The sequence below is a fragment of the Labeo rohita genome, chromosome 19 (assembly GCF_022985175.1).
Source record: "Labeo rohita strain BAU-BD-2019 chromosome 19, IGBB_LRoh.1.0, whole genome shotgun sequence".
NCBI lineage: Eukaryota > Metazoa > Chordata > Actinopteri > Cypriniformes > Cyprinidae > Labeo > Labeo rohita.
The window spans coordinates 26,415,184-26,439,824 of NC_066887.1; the positions used below are offsets into that span (position 1 = coordinate 26,415,184).

Below are 24,641 nucleotides of genomic sequence, written 5' to 3' on the forward strand. Positions count from 1 at the left end.
TTTCTGAAGTCTTGTTTTCCCCTGGCTGGCAAGTGTTATTTTGTGTCTATTTGCCCTGCTTGTGTACAACCTGGGCTGTTTTGTCCTGTTATGAATCTCTGCTGCCTGCGTATTGTCTCTGCATTGTTTGTATGGATATTACTTGGCTTGATTGCCACCTAACCCTGTGCCTATGACTCTGTGTCTGTCAGTGTTTCAGTACTATTCTGAGTTGTAAGTTTCTCAGTTCCCCCTCCACCATGTTATGAAGGATCTGAGGATCCTCAAATGTAAACTTTGTGTTTTGCTTCAAGAGAGCAACCATACATTTGTATTGTGTTTTACTTTCTTTTTTTATATATATTCTTTATCTTTTCTTAATTAAATTATTATTTTATAATCATTTATCATGATCAACCCAGTGGTATTTTTGTAATCTTTATAAGTAATATCCCCAAATCAAGCCATCTTGTCTGTGTGATGTCACACCGACCAAGGCCACTCCCATGTCAGTTGATTGACACAGCCATCTTACCCTAGACCCGCCCTGACTGAGCTGTAACAGTCCGACTGCCATTGTGTCGACTCCAGTGCAGGGCAAGACAAGAATGGCTCCTAAAGGGGTGGTCTAATGGATCTTTTCATTTTTTAAAAATCACATTATTTTTCAAATAATTTACCTTTATTTTACACTGCTTTTTAGCTAGCATTAAAACGCCCGGTCGATTTCCTGTTTTGGTAAAGGCCCTCCCTCAGAAGTTCTCATTGAGCTCTGATTGGTTAGCTGGCCGAGTGTGTTGTGATTGGCTAAACCGCCTCTAGTGCGCATCTAAACGTCCAGCCCCTCATCAGCGGCATGTGCTCTGGTTATATTATAAGCAATGGCTTGATCTATATTGCTTATCAATTTGAGACCGAATGACATGCAGAGGATAATAGTGAAGAGGATCGTGGAGAACTTGTGCAAGCACAGCTCTTAATGGTAGGCCTATGTTTTTTGTTTGTTGTTGTCTCATACTTTTAGATACGCTGTTATTATGCTATTGCTTATGCTAGCTTTAAATATATGGTTTTATCATGATTAAATCTTTAATATAGAACGCCAACCACATGCACGTTCATGTTTTAAGTTGTCATAGCTATATGAAAATAAGTGTATAAGTGGAACAGTTCATTGTTGGAGCAGCTGAGCTGATCTGAAAGAAACAGATGCAGAGCGTTTGCAGAGCAGGGGATGAGAGGAACAGGATTGAGAACTGCTGCTTTAGAACATTGATTTTGAATCTTGTGAATCCATTAGAATGGTTAGAAGACAGAATCACAAATCATACAGCATATGAATAGATTTTTACGCGTGCCTCTAGTCTTCATCCTCTTCTCCAAAGCAGCACAGCATTTAAGCACCCTTCTTTGCATGTTCCCGGGGGCGGGGTTATCTGGGTGTAGAATTATTTTGTTGTAGTCTCTTACCAGCCATTCTCTGTAGGTGATGCTATGCTAATTTTGTAAAAGACGATTGCACATCAGATTTTATTTAAGGTTTTTATTGTAAGATTTGTCTTACTGTTATTCTGAATACATATAATGCTGTCTGTATACATAAGCACAGATACCACAGTTTGTTTTTAAGCAGTTTCTTCAACAATATTTAATGCATGTTGGTGCCAATAGCCTAATGGGCAGCAACATATAGCACCATTGCACTCTGGGCGACCCACGTTCCCACCCACCCAAGTCCCAGCTTATGGTCCTTTTCTAAACCTCTCTCTCTCTCACTTTGTTTCCTTTTAATATACACTGTCCTATCCTAATTAAAAAAAAAAAAAAAAAAAAGACATTAGTTAATGCATTTGGTCTCAACAGCTAAAAATCGCAGTTTTTAACATATACATGAATGTTACATGTGCCTACAGAAAATCATTATACCCATTTGAAATAGTTACTTTATTTGTCATACAGCCTTAAATCAAACCCCATTCCAAATAACTGTTCCAGCTTTATTTACAATTTTGGACTTAAATCATCAAACCAATGAAAAAAAAAAAAAAACAATTCTGCAAATTAATTAAAAAACAAAAATAACTAGAATAACATGGTTGGAAAAGTCATCAGCCACTTGATTTAATATATCGTAGAGCCACCTTTAATTACAGCCATCAGTCTTTTTGGATATGTTAGCCTGGTGTTTAATCTGTAAGTTGACTGCTTGCACTTGAGCAAGTTTATAATGGTATACTCTTAGGGGATGATCACTTTACCAAACCAGCATTTCACAGATTTTCAATAATCCTCCAGAATTTTTTTAATGATATTTTTACTTTAATGATAAGGGTTAGAATGTGTACGTTTTTCTATATGCACTGTACATATTTTCTTGTTCATAATTCATTAATATTTGTTTACAAGACCTAATGAACATATCAGATAAAACACGAATTAATGTGATTGTAGACAACTTGAAATGATGTACTGTATACACAAAATAATCCTCACGCTTCTCAGTGTATTAACTGAATAAACGTAATCACGAGCAAAGTTACAATACAAAAGAACTAACATAAGATCCATTTTAATATTCTACTTCTGCTACTAGCCTATATGTTTAGTTGTATAATACAAAAACGTATTTATTTTGTAGTATAGACTAATGCTGTTATTAAGGAATACAACTTATGCAATTAGTTAAAAGTTTGGTGCAACAGTTTAAAGAATTGGGGATGTATAAAAATAAATCATAATAATAAAGCTTTAGGTGTGCTTTATAATACAACAACATTTATCCTAAAGAACTTAAAAAATGCTGAGATGCTGTTTCTCTTATCCTTGCCTTCAAATGATGACCTCAATCAGATAGCTTCCAGATAGCTGCCTCCAGCTTTTCAATCTCTCTGGAGACATCTAGAAAAGACACATTACTGGGTGTTCAGCCTGTTTTTGAAGTATTTAATGCTTGTGATGATTTAGACAAGGCCAATATTCAGAGTAATCACTCAAGTAGTTTATGCATAAGATCATTTCAAAAACTGTTCGTGATATTTAATTCTCTCTTACCCATAAGGGTGGTTTTGGTGGTTTGTGAAAGTGAGATTTCCACTGATCTTTTCAGCTCAGATTCAAGGGTCTTACATACATCCTCCTTTAGAAAGAAACAACAGAAAACACATAGTTAAGGTATAAAGAAAAGTAAGACAATTAAGTGTTGTTTGTAAGTATCTTTAGAAAGAAGCAGCAAAGGAAACAATATTGAGAATTTGTGAAATACAAATACCTTTAAGTCCTTGAACTGATTCAGAACTTCCTTTTTTGCAGCTTTAAACATGGTGTGTTTTAACTGTTCAATTGTTTCTGTTATTTTTTTCTCCCTCTTCTTCATGGCTTTATTTCCTTTCAACTTTGCAGCTTCTGTGTTAAGTAACATTTCATATTCATTTAAATTTGTACAACCGGGCAACAGTTAAATAAATAGAAATTAGCATGTTGTTTTAAGCACTTCCTTACGTTCATAGCCAGCAGTCATTTGATTTTGAATTGTTGTTTTGATTGATGAGTAGATTTTCTTCTTTTTTTGAACAACTTCTCTTTTGAGCAATGTCTTTACTTTGGTTTCCTAATCAGTAGATATAGCAGATAATTATTAGTGACCTGTTACTCAATTGCATTTCAATCTGTTAAAGCTCTTTTAAAGGACAGTATTTAGCTTGAGCATTTCTGTTTGATGATGCCTTTGCATTTTAACATTTGAGACTGTTATTTTTTTGAGACAATGAAAGAGATTTGTCATAAAGACACTTTGTTGTTCCCACTTAAGTAATTATGAGCTACCTGTAGATACATGATGTATAAATAAAGTTGAAAGAGAAAGAAAGAAAGAAAGAAAGAAAGAAAAAGAAAGAAAGAAAGAAAAAGAAAGAAAGAAAAAGAAAGAAAGAAAGACATTACCTCTGTTTTAATGAAGTTTTCCATGTGGTATAGCATGGAAGATGATAAGTAAGCAGTGCCACTTTGGATGATACTGAACTTATCAATCCCTTCTTGCACTGACATTCCTGTTTTGCTATCATCGACACTGTAGTAATGAGGGGGAAAATAGAATTTTAATGACGGAAGACTTTTAAAAAAAAAAAAAAAAAAAAAAAAAAAAAATGATGAAAACATGGATATTTGAGTTGAGTAAATGTAAAATTTTAAGGCAGCATGAACATTAAGTTAAAACAACAATTTTACTTTTTTTTTTTTTTTTTTTTTTTTTTTTTTTTTATACAGTGTAGGTCATGAATGCTCAGGTAACCTGAATTATTGGAAGCATTTAAATATAATGAGTTCACAGTTAATTTATATAATGTAATTTTGTGTCAATAGTGTAATTTGTAACAAATACCAACTCACAACAATGCTGATTATATGTTTGTATACATATGTATACCACTAGCTGAAGTAGATGTGCTTATACAGTCATGTCCATATGTATTTGGAGACAGGAACAATTTTTATTATTTTAGGTGCTGACCAAAGCATTTTCAAGTGACAGTTATATAATGAATATAGACTTAAAGTACACACTCTGGGCTTTAATTTGAGGGTATTCTTATCAAAATTGGAGGAAAGGTTAAGGAATAGATCTTTAATATGAAACTTTACCCTTTTTCAAGAGACCGTAAGTAATTGGACAGTTGACAACTGAAGTCAGCTGCAATAAAGGCCTGGCAAAGGAGGATGATGAGGTCCATAAGTTCCAGACTTATTCTCAGCAAAATATTAAAAAATAACATTTTATTTATGATTATATTTATTTGTCCAATTACATTTCAGCCCCTAAAAATAGAGGGACTGTGTATAAAAATGGTTGTAATTCCTAAGCATTTTATGTTATATTTTAGTTGTAAAACTTTAAGTCTTCAATTTAATCTTTATTATTATTATTATTATTATTATTATTATTATTATTATTATTATTATTATTATTATGCTCTGGTGGCATACAGAGTCAAAATTATGAAAATTGTGTCAGTGACCAAATATATATGGACCTGACTGTATATTTCAGTACACTGTTGACGTAACATTCTAAATTGTTTTTTGTTTTTCTCAACAATTCTATATTGAATAGGAAATGACAGCGAACATACGGAAAAATTAAATTAAACTCATCATCGATGTTGTCATGCATGTGTTTGGCCAAGCACATGTTCAGATCCAAGGGGGCATCCCTGTTTTTTGGCCAATACCATCCTTTGTTCTTGTACAATGCTTGAAGGATTTTATGGAATCCCCTCCTATCGTTAGGCGCAGCCTGATTCAGAAAGCAAAAATATCACTGTTGGCAGAAACCCCAGAAAATGGCTTTTAAAACATTTTTAACATTTCACACACAACAGAATCACACTTACAGATGCAATCATGGCATTTTTGGTGTCAATACACAGTTTCACTGATTTCTCCACACCTTTTGAAAGACGTTGATTAATAATATTGTAAAGTGAGTCAAACACACAACCCAACTCCTTCAGTGCCTTTGCTAGATTCTCCTCCAAATTTTTATGGACTATACCTTTTGTCTCCACCTAAAACAAAAGTAAATGTAACAGTAAACTACTGTAAAAACCTTTTTGGCTGATTTAAGAATGCGTCTGTAAGTGAAATATCAATAATTCTGACTCGTACCATTTTTTCATCTGTGTCTAGCTGGATGCTTTGTATGAATGACAAAACTCCCTTCGCTTCATTAACATAATCTCTGATCAATTCTCGGTTAATTCTCATGTTAGTTTTCTTCAGAACTTCCTGCAGCTTTGGTATTTCTGCAGATAACTGGCAACAATTCAATATTCAAATAAATAAAAAGTAATAAAACTTTCTTTTTTTACCAATTTTACTTGATTACCTGTTTTAATCGGTTCCAGATGTAAATTTTTATCTAAGTATGCCTTGGAGCTGACAGTGAAAACATCAGCGATGAATCTGCCTTTTTTTTTCTGAATACGAATAAGAATAAGAATAAGAATAGGAATAGGAATGAGAATATGAATGACAATGTTTGAGTTTACATATATACCATGATTTCAAACTTCTTTTTCAGAACTGTCTTCGCACGGTTGTTCCTATGAAGTATGCACTCGGTTTTTGAGATCTGAAAAAAAAAAAAAATAATAATATATATATATATATATATATATATATTTTTTTTTTTTTTCAAATGCAGCCAGCAAATAGCTCACTATAGACTGCATTAGAATACAGAAAAATATATTTGCATGTACATTTACCAAAATTTTGTCTCCAGAAAGGTGTACAGATCTAAAATTAATAAATAAAATGCATTAAACAATTACAAAGTATGAACGTAAAAGAGTAAAAACAATTCTTAGGTTAAGTTTATATGTTATGTTGAAAGAAATGCAGATTATTGACAAAGATCTCTTTATTCTAACCTTATATATTCATTTGGATTAATGACATCAGTTCTGGTACAGATGAAGCTAATGTTTTTGCACTCTCCTCCTGGTCCCAGATCTTGAATGCAGTGCTGTATTATCCCCCAGGGGTCTCTGTCAGTGATTGCTCGATTGATATCACTTACAACCCACACAGAAGAGCACTCTGACAGTTTCTATGGAATTCAAAAGATAAAAACTGCATAAATACATGCATATCTGGCAAACCTCTAGTATTGCACATTTGCTTATGTTGAATTTTTTTATATGTATTACAATGTTAATGCCATCCAATACCATGAATTCATAAATCAGACCTCATTACTTCTCTTATAAATGCTGCAAGCCGATGAGAGCGAGGGCAGATGTCTCACAAAGCTGCCATATGACTTGAAAAGATATGTAACTGAATGCACAAGTGTTTTGAGATGCTTTTATGATACTTTTAGTGTTTGTCTTTTGTGCCCTTTAAAGTCTCAGTCAGAGCTGTCAATACAATAATTCTTCAAAATCCTACTTTTGTATTCCACATAAGAAAGAAACTCATACTGGTTAGGAATGACGAGGGTACATTGTAAAGAAATTTACCAGTTTCAACTTAAAAACTTAAGTTAAGCAGCTGCCTTAAAATTTTAAGTTAAATCAATTTAAGTCATTTAAACTTATTTTACTGTAGTGAGTTGTAGTGACTTGGACTTTTGAGTTGAATTACCTTAAAGGCGAAGTTCACTTCCAAAACAAAGATTTACAGATGATGTACTCACCCCCTTGTCTTCCAAGATGTTCATGTCTTTCTTTCTTCAGTCATAAAGAAACTGCTTTTTTTTTTGAAGACGTGGATAGACGTGGATATAAACATTGTACAATTTTTTTTTTTTTTTTTGAAGAAAACATTTCAGCATTTTTTCATATTATGGACTGCTGTGGTGCCCCGATTTTGAACTTCCAAAATGCAGTTTAAATGTGGCTTTAAACTATCCCAAATGCAGTTGTAAACATATCAGTCCATTATATGGAGAACAATGCTGATATTTTTCCTCAAAAAAACATAATTTCTTTACAACTGAAGAAAAAAAGAAAGACATGAACATCTTGGATGACAAGGGGTGAGTATATTGTATGTGAATCTTTGTTTTGGATGTGGACTTCTCCTTTGACATTTTAAGGCAGCTGCTGAACTTCAGTTGTTAAGTTGAAACTGGAAACATTTTTTACGGTGTAGTAAATTATGACAGAATTTTCATATTTAAAGTGTTTTTAAAAGAGTGTAATGTTTACAGTTTTCCACAGGTCATCTCTTATCTTGTTGCAGTCTCCAGTCCCAGGAATATCAAGAAGCACAATGTGTTCCAGGAGTTCATGACAATCTGGAATCTTGATAGTCAGTCTCTTCACAAGTGGCCAGTAGCAGCCACCAGGGTTTGATGCATTGTGTTGTATGTAACGTGCAACTTCGTCTTTAAATTCAGAGAACTGTTGAGGTAAATAACATTGAATTATATTTTCCTTTCTAAATTTGACTAATTCATTTTATCATCTAGACAGTATTATCATGTTTTTACTATAGAGTTAACATCAGAGCAGAACTTAGTTATAACTGATTTATTTAAAGCTATAGTGCCTTGACAGAAACAGACTTTCTAAATCAAATGTACTACACCTTACTTCAGTGTGTGAAATTGTTTTGTTGATGGCAGACAAAAGGTTATCAATTTCAGCATATTTATCATCTTCCTTAAGTTCCTTCAGTGTTTTATTATCTGCATCAGCTCCAAACACTGCAGTGATTCCTTCTTCGTTCCTGCTATCTTCTGAAGCAATCTCATTTTCCCATTCCTGTCGGTCAAAACAAACAAAAGACTATATACACACACACGCTGTGAAAGAAATAGTTTTTTTTGTTTGTTTGAATGTTATAAAAAAGACCTCTTTAGAGATGAGTTCAATCTCTGCTGTGTAGTTGGAATCAGTGAGATTGGCTTCCACCTGAGTAATAACAGATGTGCAGGCACCAAAACTACCCGATGGCAGTAAATAGTCTAATCCCAAGATTGTATTTAATAGGAAGCTTTTTCCTTCTCCTGTCTTTCCAAAAACACCAATGGTTTTCTTTCTTTTGTTGTCTCTATCCATATCGTCCATTTTTGCAATGGCATCTCTATATTATGATGAAAATAATTGTAATTGAATACTGCGTCAAAGTATATATACATTTTATATAATGCTTCACAAGTACTTACAAAATGTTGTTTTTTTGTTCAGTTGTTGTTTGGACTGTGCTGTTAATGTTTTGAATTCTAGTGTTAACTTCTGCCATGATCTGTTTCACCATCTTCAATATGAACATATCTGTGTTCAGTAAAAGTGGTAGAATTCATAATGAGATTGATAAATTGGCACAAAATTTAGAGTTGGTGTGATTGATAATCATCAAAACATTGTACAATTAAGCAGTCTGAGGATGGATGTAACACTTTAGTTGCTTTAACTTTTTTTTGTAAATACCCCTATTTATCTTAAAGAGATCCTCAAACTGTAAATTAAATGTCAAGTACAAAGAGTACTCTTTTTTTTTTTTTTTTTTTACAACCTACCCCATATTGATTCAGTTTTGTACATAGTTAATTAACTTAAGTTTAGACATGCAAATCTATTAGATTTGTACACACAGATGGATTTCACCTGGATGGATTTCATGTATGCTAGTGATTTCACCCCTCTACCTAATTTTAAAATGGTTAAACTGATAATGTTGCTCTTCATCATGTGTTACAACGATCCTGGTCTTATTTTTATACCAATAATTGGAGATTAAAGACAGACATACTCAGAATTACTTGCCTGAATCCAACTTTGTACTGGCATTTAAATCATCTGGTTCACGTTTTCTTTTAATACCTGTCAGAGAATTCATACACATCAATTTTATACTAAATCAACAGCACAATAACTGTTGTAAAAAAAAATTTCTGCCTTAAAATTTTATGTTTGCTCAACTCATATATCCACATCTTCATATAGTACAATTTAGCATTTCCGTTGACTAAACTTAAAATTTTAAGGCAGCACGAACACTTGAAACAACTGGTTTTTTTTAAGTTGTTGTTGTTGTTGTTTTTTTACAGTGTATTGATTAAAAAAAAAAAAAACATACCTTTGTTGACCATGTTTTTGGCCAAACTGCCTAAAGAAAAATAAAACACATCATATGTTGAGGTTTTTACCTTAAACATTATTCAATTGGTGCTTTATAATTCATATATATATCATATATATATATATATATCTTTCTCTCTCTCACATTGTTCACACTCTCACTGGAGTCTTGTCAGCAGGTCACGCGCATATGCTCTGAAGTAAGCTAACCCTGAAACATAACCTACTTTCAGAGCAGGTTATATTCCGAGAATATGTTGCTATACTTACATACCCTGAAAGTTCCCTCCGTTTTTGAAACCGAAAGCTGAGTTTATCCTTTAACCTTATACTTACTCTTAAGCATATGTCGCGTTAACTGAAAATTGTCTATCATTGACACATTTTTTTTTATTAATGACGGAAAAATCTGAAGGCTGTCTGTCACTTTGACAGACTATTGTAACTTGTAACTGTAATTCCCACTCCTGCCCAGTTGGTGACAAGTGCGCTCCAGTGTAGCAGCAGAGCACTGGATCCAGAACAAAAACAAAACTGTCACAAGTTCCCAGAAGCTACAACGATCTATCACGGCACATTAAAGAGCACCAAAATGGTATTTATTGCTTGAATTTCCTAATGAAATGGTCAAAATATGAAATCTGAGACTTTGTTTCATATTAAAAGTAACACAAAGCTTAGCCTATTGTGATTTATTGTATAGGAGGCGCACTATGTACTGATCATTCATCAACCGAAAACAAACAGCATACACCAAAAGATCGAATGGGATTTACGAATTGATATTGGTTCTTAAAAATGAGAATATATCAATATATTACTCTGTCACTGTACAATATCTGAAAAAAAAAAATCTTCTGATTTAATATGGGGGCATCTTGGGGATTTCATTATGGTGAAAGATTTTGATTTATTGTTTTGGCTTCATATGGAACTATGAGACACAATTCAAAATTGCAAAAAGTGTCCCACATTAGTCTAATCGACTCAAAAATACAGTGAACTTTGGGTATAATACAACAGAAACACCAAATAAACGCAAACACAACTATTTGCCATTTGCAATTCATATGTGTACATTAATGAGTACATTACTCTTCTATTACATCATATTGATATTCACACTGGCATTAAATTCCACAGTTTAATGGGTAAATGGATTTATCACCGAGAGAAATTCAAGACACACACAGTTAGGCTTTTAGTTATGCGTGTAGGCCTAACTTTTGCCTGCTTTTTTATTTACCACTAGATGGTGGTGTTTTCAACACTCTTGCTTCTCAAGCTTTAGTGATCTTTAGTGGTCTTATTTTAACTGATATTACAAAATTTGTTGGCTTACCATGAGAGGAAATTCCTGACAGAGCAGATTGTGATAACACAGGAGGCAATGGGGATGTTTCTGTGACTTGTTTTTTAGTTTTGGCTGGTCTGTTTACATAGAATAACAATATTACTAATAAATAACTATAATATGAAAGCCAGAAACAGAACAGAAATTGTAAGATTCTTTCCTTTGTGTAAATCTACTTGATTGCAGAGTTTATTACTTACTGTTCTTTTTTCTCACTCATTGCTGCTTGCTTTTTTTTAGCCTGCTTGTAAGTGTCTACAATAAGATAAGAAAATATTATATTAAGAACTTTCCATGAATACATCATCTTTTATTAAAATTTCTACAATGAAAAACAAAATTTTCACAAATATATTCTTACATGAACCAGCTTACCCTTAATGTGATAAAGATGCATTCTTCAAATTTCAAGTAATAAATAATAGTTTTATATGTATACATGATGTCATGTCTCCAGCCTTGTAAGACAACTTACAAAGCAAAAAAGGGGGTAACACTTTAGAATACTGTTCCATCATTAATGAATAACTACACAGGAACAAATTACTAATGCACAGGTAACATTATAGTAACTACTGTCAAGAGACTTAAGTAACTATGAACCTGTATATAGTAGTTCTCTGGAGATATGAAAAATAAAATAGTAGTTTATTAGCTAATCGTGAACCACCACGTTCAAGTGAGCACTATTACTTACTGATTCATTAATCAGAGTTTCTTGTTAGTTAATAGTAGTAACTAAAATGTTAATAGTGCATTAACCATTTGTTCCTGTGTAGTTATTCATTAATGACGGAACAGTATTCTAAAGTGTTAACAAAAAAGGTAGTGCAAATTACATGCAAGACTTAAACACAAGTTTTGAAAAGTAGTAACTGTTACCATATTCTGAGTGAAACAGAATAGCTAATTTCTCCCATGGCTTCCCTCCTGTTGAAGGCTCAAGACGGTTTCTGACAGCTTCCAAGTACTTCTCTATTGATCTGAATGGGGGCCAGTAACATTGTTTCTTGTCTTCAATCAACCAGTTTGTTGGTGCCACCATCACCTCATCTGAGTCTTGCAAGGTAACAACTGCATACATGGTCATCCTGCAATAAATAAGTAAATATGTAAGCAAGCAAGTAAATAAATGTTACATTTTCCCTATGTGTGTTCTGCCCGTCTGCTGTGTGCCTTGTTTGTCTGCATAGCTGCCCTCATTAATTGCCATAGCCACTCATTGGACCACACCACTCCTTATTAGGCCCATAGTAACTCATTGGTTCCTTTTGTTCTGCCTTGTGTATATAGTCCTACAGTGTTACTCTTGTGCTTTGTCAGATGTTGAATGTATTGGTGCTTGTTTTCCCCATGTTTCTGTTCCTTGTGTTTTTTGTTTTTCTTTTTCCGTAATGTTGCTTCATTTACTTCTATTAAACTCCTGCAATCTCAACCTGCTTTATCCTGCACATTACAATAAGTAAATAAATGAAAAGCAGTACAACATTTGCCATCTGATACATACATAGATACACACACAAACATGCACACAAAACAGGAACACACACAGACATTGGGTGTTTAATGAGTCCACCAAATATTCTTAGTCATCTTGATGATAATTGATGTGTGATCTTCACCTTGCATCACTTTCTACTGATTTATCTATTTCCTTATGTCCGTTAGACCAGTAATAACTCTCTTCACAATCCTCACTCTCCATTTCACTTTCATTATAAAAACAACAATTTGTCTCTTTTTCATTGGTTTATCTCTTTTAAGTGATATCACTCTCGGCTGGCTTACGTCAGTTAAAGGAGAAGTCCACTTCCAGAGCAAAAATTCACAGATAATGTACTCACCCCCTTGTCATCCAAGATGTTCATGTCTTTCTTTCTTCAGTAGTAAAGAAATTGTTTTTTGAAGAAAATATTTTAGGATTTTTCTCCAGATAATGGACTGATATGGTGCCCCAAGTTTGAACTTCCAAAATGCAGTTTAAATGCGGCTTCAAACGATCCCAGATGCGGTTGTAAATGATCCCAGCCAAGGAATAAGGGTCTTATCTAATGAAACGATCGGTTATTTTCATAAAAATAATACAATTTATATACTTTTTTTCATGTCAAAAGCTCATCTTGTCTTACTCTGCCTGAACTGTTTTTTTTCCGGTTCATGACAGTTAGGGTATGTTGAAAAACTCCCATCTCATGTTCTCCCTCAACTTCAAAATCGTCCTATATCGCTGTTTTACCTTTTTTGTTAAGGGTGTTTGATCTTCTTTGCATGTTCACTTTGCAAAGACTGGGTCGGTACTTCTGCAGCGGTGTAGGATGATTTTGCAATTATTTTTGAAGTTGAGGGAGAAAATGCGTTTGGAGTTTTTCCAGAATTTTTTCCAGGAGTTCTTGAACCAGAATACATGGAGTAAAGGCAGAGCAGGACAAGACGAGTATGGAGACTAAAAAGCATTTAAATTGTATTTTTAAAATGAAAATAACCAATCGTTCTGCTAGATAAGACCCTTCTTCCTCAGCTAGGATCGTTGACAACCGCATTTGGGATCATTTGAAGTGGCATTTAAACTGCATTTTGGAGGTTCAAACTCAGGGCACCATACCAGTCCATTATATGAAGAAAAATCCTGAAATGTTTTCCTCAAAAAACATTATTGCTTTACAACTGAAGAAAAAAGTTCTTTCTGTTTTTGTTTATTTTATTTTATTTTATTTTATTTTATTTTATTTTATTTTATTTTATTTACTTTAATTGAATTTTAGTTTAACTTTACAAGTAGCCAGGTGGTGAAGACAAAACAAAAGAAACTAAATTACAATGATAATTGCACTCTCTGTCAGTTGCAATCACACAAATAGTGCGTGTTGCCAATGAAGACAAGACGCTGTGGTGGTTAAACGATTAAAAGTACTTTAATACCATAAAATACAGGGTCCTGCAACTTGTCATTGCGTTCGTATTGAAGTAATGAAGGCTACTTAGAAGTGCAGTTAGAATGTTCCTATAATTGAAGCTATGAAAGAAAATGATAAAGAGTGACGTTTTCCTGAGTATCAGCACGGGTGGGCAATATAGTTATACAACATTTCAGCATACAATATGTTAAAAGAGTTGCACATTATTATTTTATTTATTTAAATTTTTTTTTTTACTCTAAATGAACCCTGGAACGCAATTTTATTTAGGGGGCCTAAGTCAGTATACTTTTCGGAGGGTCCAGAAACCATAGTGGAGCACATGCTCTTAGGTTAAACACATTTTTAGCTTACATTTATTTGTTTATTTTATTACAGACACACCATAGTTAACAAATAAAAATGACATTAACTAACAGTTTATTTGTTTTTGTTTGTTTGTTTGTTTTGTTTTGTTTTTTTTGTTTTTTGTATTTTTTGGTTTTTTTTGGGGGGTTTTTTTTTTTTTTTACTTTTTGAAATTATATTGCACAATTATTGTTATCTCATCCTGAACTTTAGACCACCAAAAGAATAGGTACAGATTTTAGGGGTAAATGGAAAGACAAAAGCACATGAAGTGAAGCAAAGGGACACTGTGTTCTTTGTCTACAGGCAAAATTTGCCCTTCAAAGCCGAAGGTGAAGAATTCAGGTCAATACTGAGATTAAATGGCCATTTATTTTTTCTATGTGCATCTCCAAATTTTCCTTTTATTTCTGTTTAGAAATAATACATTTAAAGCAATAGTTCACCCAAAGAAATAGCTGAAAATGAACTCAGCCTCAGACCATCTAAATTACAGAAGAGTTTGTTTTATTTAATCAGAAATGAAAGTGTCAGCAAAGGTTCTACCAAGTAAACTAATGTCAAGACATTTATGCATAACTATTAGCCCTGACCAATCACAGCTTGAGACTTTAAGTTATTAGTACTGACTTTTCTCTTTCACGATTGCAGTTTATGACACTGATGTCCCCATCCACCCTCCCACCACCATCAGTATAAAAACTAAGAATTCCATGGACCAGAACACACAATTAAACATAAGCTTACCTTATCCTTTATCTGTGTATGCGTGTCTCAAGAATCTCAGGTGTCAGTTGTTGAGTATGTTGAGACTATACAATCTAAAGTGTTGTATTCTTATGCTGCTCATCAGGATGTTATAAGACATTATTTCTAACTGCATCAAACCAGTTCCTTTTGTTGACACAGGATGTGGTACATACTTCAGCTTACAGGGTAGGTGTGTGATGTACGTGCTTGTCATTCAACCATTAGGCCAACTGATTAAATGCCACATCAAGTACCTTGAATTTCTTGCTTAATACTACATCTAATTAAATATGATGTCATCAAATGCAATGAAACAATAATGGACATGAGACATGAGCGTTTCTGTGGATTCTTATAAACAAGTAAGCTAAAATAAAAAAAGTTTTTTAGAAATAACTTGTAGAAATTTAAGCACCATAGTTTGAAGGGAAAGTTACCTTTTATCTCTCAGTGTCTGTGGAACAGGACAATGCAGTCGATTCAGCTATCAAGTTGAGCAGAGTAAAATGTCTGACATTAAATGTCATTCACCTGTGGGTGTGGACTACTTGTTTGTTTGAACAAATGGAAAGCGTAAGGGGAAATTTCTCTTTTGTGAATTTTATTTGACATAATATTGCTGTAAATAAATGTAAAAAAAAAAAAAAAAAAAAAAAAAAAAAAGGGAAAAAAAAAGATTTGTACAGAAGCAATTACATTACATTTTGTTGAAGTTTTGGAACTTTTAATGTGTAAAAGCATGATTGCTAGTTATCAAGTTCAGATATTTTGGGAGAATAGTTTCTTCAAAAAACTTCTCAGCTCTGTTTGAAGAAAATTATGATCATCAACAGCTGTAGTTTGGTTGTTGACCCACATTTAAATGTGTTAATCAGGAAATGCAAGAGTTTGCATATTGTTTGCATTTCTCTTTTGTGTCTTAGCTTTTAGAGCTTTGTGTTTGCCCTTGAGCTGAAATTATGTGCATGAAGATCATGATAAACAGCATTTCATTTGCATCTGCTGCCCTGTTGTTTAAAAACAGTGAAAATGAGGCATTATCAGTTAGAAAAAAAAAATGTAAGGGAAACAGGTCAATTTAGATCAAAGGGAATTATTTAAAATTTTAAAGGGAATTTGAACAGAATCTTTGCTCTAAGGCTAATCTGAGTCGGCCCATGATTCATTGAACCAGCCATACAACATCAACTCTGCAATGGATACTAATATCCAAAATATAGTGAAACACTATTTGGTCCAACTGAAGGTGAGTTAGGATGACCCCAAGTGCAGTTTTATTTACAGTGAAATCCAAAATGCAAACATAATCCAAACAGAGACTTGACTTGACTTGACATGGACAGACTTGAACAGAAACATAAACTCACCAACAGCAGGTTTACAACATCAACACACGACAAGAGACAATGGCTACATGAGGGCTACTTATACCAAACAATCAAATACAAATAAAAGACAAGAAAACATGAACATGAAACAAAACCCAAACCCCATGTTACAAGAGCTTAGAAATGTTGACTGGCTAATTAGGGCAAGATCCAATCTGTTGTGTATTTGTTATGGCTTAGAACGTTTTGCTCTTAGATGAGATTTAACATTGTAGTTTAAAAATGAACCAATGATGTTTGACATCATTAATGTCAAAGCTGGTGCAGCTGTGCTTGAATGGATCATATTACTTCTTTTCATTTTAAGTATCAAAGCCAGTATTGATGATACAATATCTACAATAACCTTGTCATCTTGGATGACAAGGGGGTGAGTACATTATATGTAAATTTTTGTTCTGGAAGTGAACTAATGCTTTAATGCTAGCTTACTTTTATAACAAGAAGTCATTTCATTCTGAATGGTTTTTTGTATTGATGAGTAGATGTCCTTCTTCATTTTAACAATATCTCTTTTGAGAAATGTTTTCAGTTTGGTTTCCTTTCAGAAAAGGAAAAAAAAAGAAACAAAAAAAGGTCAGAAAAGTCTCAAAACACTAAGTGGCTCAAGTTATGTTATACTAAGTTTCCTGGTTGCTTCCTACTTAAACAGCTTGTTTGGTACATTTCAGCACTTACTACATAATAAAACAGCCTGTTTAATTTTAAGAGACAAGGATTCACATATTCTTCAATGGAACTAAAAACAGACACAGAGGACCAGGGTTGTATTACAGACAACTGAACTTACCTCTGTCTTGAAGTTGTGAATGTGGTGAAATATGGGAGATCTGGGGTAATCAGTCACTCTGGGTGACACTAATGTTATCAGTCTTTTCCTGCACTGACTTCCCTGTTTTTCCAGTCACACTGTAGCCAAAAGAAAACCAATTAGTGTTTCTTTTTAAAACATTTTACAAAATATTGTTGTAATTTGATATAAGAATTACAGAAAAATACGAATGGCCGAATTTCCAAACATGCAAAGTTTGCTTTATGAATGTGAATGTGATTAAATGTGGCTGTAATGCAACAAATCAACCAAAAACAGACCAGAAGAATTTTGGCACATGAATAAAACATTGCTTTTTCATGTTGAATAGAGATGCTCAAACCAAAGTTGGCCTGTGATGACCTTTATGACTCACAAAAACAAAAATATAGATTAAAATATAATTGGTTATAATCCATGTTTACTTTTGGCCTACAACTCTCAATAGAGTGTGATTTTCATTTTTCATATTGAAAAGTTTGGGTTCCTATGGTGTAGAGTGTATACAGCTGCCCTTATCATCTATCCCATCAGTAGAAGGAAAATAAGTCCAACCCCACATGACACGGATGTCATGTGTGACCAGTGTTGGGGAGTAAATAGTTACATGTAACGGAATTAAGTAAGAGTTACTTTTGAAAATGTTAATGATTACAAATAGGGTTACATCTGAATTTTTCACACACACCCACTTACAGATTTAATTAATTAATGAGTCCTTTCATAAACTGCACTGACTTCTCTAATGTCTCTGAGACACCAGTGTTTCAGGAGTTTAGGACACAGAATAGGACACATGCTTGTTCTATAACTGTTTTATTTCCTATTTTGGTTGGGGTGCTCGGGGCACAAACTAACATAGGGCTAATTGTAACACACGTGGTTTAAATATTTCCACACACGCTAGCATAACCAAATTTACGGTATTTACTAGTTGCCATAGCAACACTATACAGAGAAAAAAGTGCGGCAAAATTTAAAAGCCTTTTGAAGATATTGCTGAATATTTATTTTACCATAATGAAAGTAAAGTTCTGGATGAAGTAAAATTTTCTTCTTTTTTTTAGTTTTTAGTATTCATTGAAAATTAGACAAATCTGCTATTATTTTAATCGCCAATCTGTTGTTGTATTAATTCAGATAGTTTATTAATGCTTGGCAAGTCAGCAGAAGACACTAACCAGTTTATATTCCAGTCGTGCTGATGGGGAAAGTTGTAACACTGCGTTACAATCTGCCCCGCTATTATTAAACTATGATATTCTATGACATTAGCGATGTAGTTTTCACTATTTACTTTTATGGATTTTAAAAAGAACTTCTATGTAGGGTTGATATATAGATATAATAAATTAAGTAAAGGATATGCATATTTGGCATGCTGTCCAGGAGAGGGCTCCGAGCTCGGTAATTATTCCCGAGCCCGGGGCACTGCCCCTGCCTGGGGAGAGGGTCCGAGCTAGGCCTTTTAGCCCGAACCCAAAGTGCTCCCCCCACTATTGAGGTGCAATATTGGTATGAATATGGTATGAAGTGTGTCAGAGCACCAAAATGAATTATGGCTTGTACGGCCCTTCATCTGTTAGCCTAATATTTCACCTACCTGACAGGAAATGATAAGAACAAATACAAATGTTGTCAAGATTATTGCCCTGAAAATCTTGTTTCACTTTGGCCAACCACAGACACCTTTTGTTCCTCAGTTTTTTGCACCCTTCTCAAGTATTTATTTACTCATAATGTATAAACCTTTTAACTCATTGTTTTTTATAAGTGTAAGTAATGGACCATTTTGGAAAAAAAAATGTTTTTGTGCAAAAGCATGCAACTACTTGGAGTTACAGCATTACACTATTGTAATTATGTACAGTGTAGATTATGATGATCGTACGGGCATGATTTGCAGCACTGTCAGGGAATGCTGCCTCTGTAAGAATAAAATTATAAAACTTAATATTCAACCACTGTTTATAATTCAAAAGTGTTCTGTTTTACCTACATATTCTACATATGCAGTAGGAAGGAGGCAACAGCTTTATTGTTCTGAGAGTTTTTAATATGCACCCTTTAGAGGTAGATAAGTAAAAAGGTGAAAGAGGGAAAGTGAGAAACGTGTATGTTTTGAGATCCAATGTATTGTTTGGAATTTTGTTTTAATAGAGTAATAGAAATACAATTTTAACCCCTGTGCATGTACAAAAAAATAATGATAATAATAATAAAAATAAAAAAAGGCCCTTAGAGGACAAAAATTTCTGTCAAAAACAGTCATGAAAATATTAGTCTATATTTAAATACATTTTTCTCACTTTCACTGACTACTCAGACGCAGAAAAAGTGGATATTCAAAGCGCCCAAGGTTCCCAGACCTTCTGCCGTCAGTCTGGCAGTCTGGCTATGCGAGATTAATGCTAGATTACTACATAGTTTTCTACAAAATAAATGTTGATGTGTTTGCAGTTAGGCCTATATATGGCCTATGAGTAAATTATTAAAAACTCGGTCACAAAAAAAAAGGTTGACTTTCAATGGCTGACTGGATGGTGCTGTCAAGTGCTGTGTGAGACGTCACATCTAGGATTTCGCTTTGAGAACCTGCAGGGAGAAAGAACATGTTGACTAAGTAAAGACCTGCTGTGGAGAAGATCTGTGTTACACAAATAACAAATTGAAATGTTATTACTGTTTTCAACCTTTTCTTTAGGAAAGTCATGCTCATGGTGCATTAGGTTGCTACACTGCGCATTTTATATTTAATCTAAGCATTGCAGTTTCAAGTTAAAGTTTTTAGTGACTCAAATACACAATCGCATAACATCACTCACCTTCATACTCTCTTGGTCTTTTCCGACCAAGTCGGTCAGCCTTGTAACTCATTTTTTGTAAATATTTTTTAATTTCACTTTCGCAGTCTATCCGGTTAATTTTGTGCTTCAGAGCAGCATCTGAAAGAGGAAACTTGAAAGATGATTTGGAAATTGTCAAGAATTTCTCATTCTCAAGAACTGCACAGACCCTAGTACAGATGCAAATAGTTTTTACACTCAAACTGGTAGACATCCTAGGTCTTTAAATATTAATAATGCTTAAACTGCAGACAAAATCAAAGTAAATCCAATCACTCCTGGTATGTGGGAAGTGTTCATGCAGCGGCAACTTTACCTCTGATCACCTCTGCTAAAATAAGCTGAGAGAAGGGCCTTTTATCTCCTCGCCCCTGCCAGTTGAATTCCTTAGCCAGATCGTCTGTTAGGACATGCTGCATTATATACTTAATCACATCCTTTTGCCCAAAACCTCCAAGTCCTGACAGATACTTTACCTGTAAAGATATTGTTTTTACATATTATTATTACATGACTCCAGGTTACTGCATTGGGCGGTCAAATATTTTGCATAATGACCACTATACAAACCATCTTAATTTGACTACTGTTCATGCCAACACTGTTGCTAATTTTATATCTTTCATTTGCTCCAACTTGCATTGACTGTAAAGAACCAGAGCTGGGTGAGAGAGAACTTAAAGTTCTCTAATATGTGAGCTAGTAAGTCCATCAAAACAGATGAATAATAATGCAGATTAATCTATACATTTTAAAATTGTTGGTTTGTTGCTATGACATTTCATTTCTGTGTGGATTCCAAACAACATTTCATATCCATTTATGCCTTTATTTGATAAACAGCCACATAGTGAGAAGGATAATATACACTCAGCCTGTAATTATTGCAAAATAAACCCGTTTAGGATACAAGTGTTGTTTATTTTGTCATAATGATTGGCTGACTGTATATTTCCCTATACATTTCTTTAAATGTTGTGTTGACTCACATATTTTTGGCGTGTTTTTACATTGTTGAGCTCTCTTTCAGTCCTGAACACATCATCAAAGGATCTAAGAGGCAGATTTAGGCTTGTTTTAACATCTTTAGATGGCAGGCTGGTACTGCTGGGGACCTCAGAAACTGTATTGTCTTTAAGTAGTTTCTTTAACATAGCAGAGTTTTCCTGAACCGTGTTGTTAATGTCTCTCAGCATTTGGAGGAGCTCATCGTTGTCTGTTGTGTAAAATAAGTTTAAGTACAAAAAAAAACAAGCGACAACTTTTCATCTATTTGATAATGACCTAATACATTGACTCACCATCAGCTGACATACTGGATGTAATTACAGCTGGTATAGAAGGTAGGTGAAACTGACTATGTGGCATTCTTTGAGTGTACTCAAGTTTCTGTCTTTTTGCTGTTCCAGGGAATTCAGTGGCTAATTGAAATGGCCTTTATTAAAGAAATAATAATAATTTGTTAAACAAAAAGTATGAACAAATTTTGTACAAATGCATCTACTTACCGTTCTTGAATTTGTTTTTGATGCTCCTTAGCCTGATCAAAAGTGGCTGCAATTTAGAAATTTGAGAAGTGATTAAACAATAAATATTGCTACATTTAATTTTGATGAAGTTTTGAAACTGTAGCTGCTACCATGTTCTCCGTGAAAGCTTATATTTAATTTCTCCCATCCTATTGCAGGCTCATCTCTGTTCTGAACAGCTTCCATACACTTCTCTGTTGATTTGAATGGGGGCCAGTAACACTGTTTTTTGTCTACGCTCAACCAGTTTGATGCTACCACCATCACCTCTTCTGAATTTTGCAAGGTCACAACTGCATACATGATCATTCTAGTAAAAAAATAAATAAATAAATAAAGAGAGAGAGAGATAAGAAAAAAACAAGACAGGTGTGATTGAAAACAAAATATGCTTTTAAATTTTATTTAAAAATTTGACTAAATCAAACATTGATTTGATTTATTTTAAATACTGACTATTAAGTAAAAAACAATGTGATTTTGAAATTAATTTTGAGCCTTGAGGTTTAAGTCATAAAGAATAAAGAATATACAAAACATAATGGACAGAAGTATATCGGCCATGACTGTTTTAGTAGCATTGTAGCATTAAAAAGATTTATATTATAAGTTGTTAAAGGAGAAGTCCACTTCCAAAACAACAATTTACAAATAACTTACTCACCCCTTTGTCATCTAAGATGTTCATGCTTTCTGTCTTCAGTCGTAAAGAAATTATGGTTTTTCAGGAAAGCATTTCAGGATTTTTCTTCATATAATGGACTACAATTGTGCCCCCGATTTTGAATTTCCAAAATGTACAATAAATGCAGCTTCAAAGGACTCTAAACAATCCCAGCCGAGGAAGAAGGGTCTTATCTAGCGAAATGATCTGTCATTTTTTCGGAAAATAAAAATTTGTATACTTTTTAAGCACAAAAGCCCGCATAGCACAGGCTCTTGGATGCGCGTCCACGGGCGTTCTTGAACGATTTGTTCATTTTGAACGAATCTTTAATGTGACTCGCAAAGAACGAGTCGTCTCGGTGAGTGATTCATTCAGTCGTGCATGCACAACATCCTATAAGGTTCTGTACTGAAATTAGTTCACCTGTTTCGAGTCTTCGGTTTTTCGAGTTATTCGTTCATCTTATGGGGCTGTCACGTGATGCTGATTTTGCTAAAATTAACGAAATGACTTGAAAAAAAATTTGTTCATTTTGCTGAACGAGACTCAAAGGTCCGAGTTGGTAAAATGATCTGAACTTCCCATCATTACTACGAATCACGTCTAATTTCATCGTCTGTGTACTCCGGCTAAAAAAGGTAGAGTATGGCGAAAAAAAACCTCCATCTTATTTTCTCCTACAACTTCAGAATTGTCTTACACGTTGTACCTTTTTGTTTGTAAACAGCGTTTGACTTACTTGCACTTTCTTAGTCTTTGCGCGTTCACTTTGTAAACACTGGGTCTGTAGATCCGCCTACGTTCGGCATGACCTTTTGACATGATTCAATAGTACGTCGTTAACGCGCATGCCAGAACCTGTGCTACACGAGCTTTTGTGCTTGAAATGTATACAAATTTTTATTTTCCGAAAAAATGACAGATCACTAGATAAGACCCTTCTTCCTCGGCTGGGATCATTTAGAGCCCTTTGAAGCTGCATTTAAACTACATTTTGGAAGTTCAAAATCGGGGGCACAATTGAAGTCCATTATATGAAGAAAAATCCTGAAATGCTTTCCTCAAAAACCAGGACTGAAGAAAGAAAGACATGAACATTTTGGAATGACAAGGGGGTGACTAAATTATTTGTGAATTTTTGTTCTGGAAGTGGACTTCTCCTTTAATCCCAATCCTACCACCAAACCCAACTATAACCATTTCTTAAAAAAACATGTACAGTATGTTAAAAAAAAAAAAAACGTAACAGACAGATAAGTGCAATCACAATGATTTATTTATTGTACAAATGTCAAACACTGTAGCACAAGTAGTCCAAACAATGTCTCATTCAAACCAAATATCAATTTCCAACTAAATATCAATTTCATCTAAACTTCAAACTAAGTCTCTGCAGACCAGTAATGGGATATAAATGCCATAAAAAAAAACATTTGATATACCTGCCATAAAACCTGTTGTAAAGTTTCTTGGCGCCAGTTTTTGAATATGTAACGAGCGCGGGATTTGTTGTTTATGGTCGCTGCTAAGGATGGGGATAAATATTGCTGAATAAAGACTTCAATTTGGGTCTGTTTCTCGCAATTGCATAGATTCTGAAGATTTGGATTACAGCAACAAATCAAATGTATACTTTTGTGATTTTATTTTGGGGTTTTGGGGTGTTTTATGGTTCTATTGTCAGTCACAATAGAAGAAAACAATTACAGAAATGTTTTCCATGTTAAGGTTTTAAAGTCTTTAACATTATGTAATTCTTCTAAATTAATTAGCAGCAGAAGTGACTCCGAACAGAACAAAACAACTCATTTCATATTAAGTAAATGGTTAAAATGCAATTGGTTCGTTATTACCACCCAGTTTTTGCTACAAATGCTTCTTTCTATAAAAAGTTTTATTTCTGTTTGCATTTTCATTGCCTGTAGATGTGCAGTGTTACTTGTTTAGCCATGTTTATAACACACACAAAAAAACATAACTGTTAAATGTTATTAACTGTTTTTTGTTTGTTTGTTTGTTTGTTTTATTAACTATTAGACTATAAGGAATTTAAAATTCAAATATAATAATATCAGGGAAAAGTTACCTTGTATGAACGATGCCTCTGGGAAAGGACACGTCTGTCAATTCAGTTTCCAAGTTAAGCAAAAAATAAGACTTTTAATGTTAGATCTAATACACCTTTGGGTGTCGACTTCTTTTTGAAATTGTCCAGTGACAAATGGTTTACTAATTAATTATTAAATCCTGAACTTTGGTCTAACAAAAGAATAGTTACAAGTTTCCGGGACAATTAAGTGAAAGCACATGAAGTAAAAACAAAGCTTTGCTGTTCGCCCTGTAGGCCAAATGTTTGCATATCAGACAATCAAAGAACTTCATTATGGCGAATATAAAGGCCTCAGGTCTGTTATCAGTCAGCGACCTGATGTTACATTTCTGAGAACATACTGAGAAAGAATATGAC

At 33.8% G+C, this 24,641-nt stretch overlaps 2 protein-coding genes across 2 annotated transcripts; both read right to left on the reverse strand.

The window, feature by feature from the left end:
- Positions 1 to 1,524: 1,524 nt before the first annotated feature.
- LOC127181379 (nuclear GTPase SLIP-GC-like) lies at positions 1,525 to 15,072 on the reverse strand. Its single transcript, XM_051136103.1, has 22 exons — positions 14,931 to 15,072; positions 11,803 to 12,011; positions 11,121 to 11,175; positions 10,909 to 10,997; positions 9,565 to 9,594; positions 9,252 to 9,308; positions 8,651 to 8,759; positions 8,337 to 8,568; positions 8,076 to 8,246; positions 7,689 to 7,883; positions 6,408 to 6,586; positions 6,243 to 6,273; positions 6,032 to 6,106; positions 5,861 to 5,951; positions 5,641 to 5,777; positions 5,367 to 5,540; positions 5,106 to 5,269; positions 3,919 to 4,045; positions 3,478 to 3,586; positions 3,248 to 3,381; positions 3,031 to 3,115; positions 1,525 to 2,877 (listed from the first exon to the last, which is right to left on the reverse strand). The coding sequence occupies exons 2-22, from the start codon at positions 12,008 to 12,010 to the stop codon at positions 2,822 to 2,824; spliced, it is 2,508 nt and encodes an 835-aa protein (XP_050992060.1). The 5' UTR covers position 12,011; positions 14,931 to 15,072; the 3' UTR covers positions 1,525 to 2,821.
- A 4,338-nt stretch (positions 15,073 to 19,410) lies between these two features.
- On the reverse strand, positions 19,411 to 24,538 carry LOC127181383 (uncharacterized). The gene is made up of 8 exons (XM_051136112.1): positions 24,261 to 24,538; positions 21,618 to 21,817; positions 21,487 to 21,532; positions 21,280 to 21,413; positions 20,968 to 21,194; positions 20,295 to 20,454; positions 19,958 to 20,077; positions 19,411 to 19,727 (listed from the first exon to the last, which is right to left on the reverse strand). The coding sequence occupies exons 2-8, from the start codon at positions 21,814 to 21,816 to the stop codon at positions 19,636 to 19,638; spliced, it is 978 nt and encodes a 325-aa protein (XP_050992069.1). The 5' UTR covers position 21,817; positions 24,261 to 24,538; the 3' UTR covers positions 19,411 to 19,635.
- Positions 24,539 to 24,641: the final 103 nt, after the last annotated feature.

What these genes read in the sequence shown, in the direction of transcription:
- LOC127181379 (XM_051136103.1), bottom strand. Translation starts at nt 12,010, where the DNA reads ATGACCATGTATGCAGTTGTTACCTTGCAAGACTCAGATGAGGTGATG. An exon ending in ATCAGTTCAAGGACTTAAAG is followed by an intron (nt 3,116 to 3,247) that starts GTATTTGTATTT and finishes TTCTTTCTAAAG; the next exon opens with GAGGATGTATGTAAGACCCT. An exon ending in CACCAAAACCACCCTTATGG is followed by an intron (nt 2,878 to 3,030) that starts GTAAGAGAGAAT and finishes TGTCTTTTCTAG; the next exon opens with ATGTCTCCAGAGAGATTGAA.
- LOC127181383 (XM_051136112.1), bottom strand. Translation starts at nt 21,816, where the DNA reads ATGATCATGTATGCAGTTGTGACCTTGCAAAATTCAGAAGAGGTGATG. An exon ending in CAAAAACAAATTCAAGAACG is followed by an intron (nt 21,414 to 21,486) that starts GTAAGTAGATGC and finishes TCTTTAATAAAG; the next exon opens with GCCATTTCAATTAGCCACTG. An exon ending in ATCCAGTATGTCAGCTGATG is followed by an intron (nt 21,195 to 21,279) that starts GTGAGTCAATGT and finishes TTTACACAACAG; the next exon opens with ACAACGATGAGCTCCTCCAA.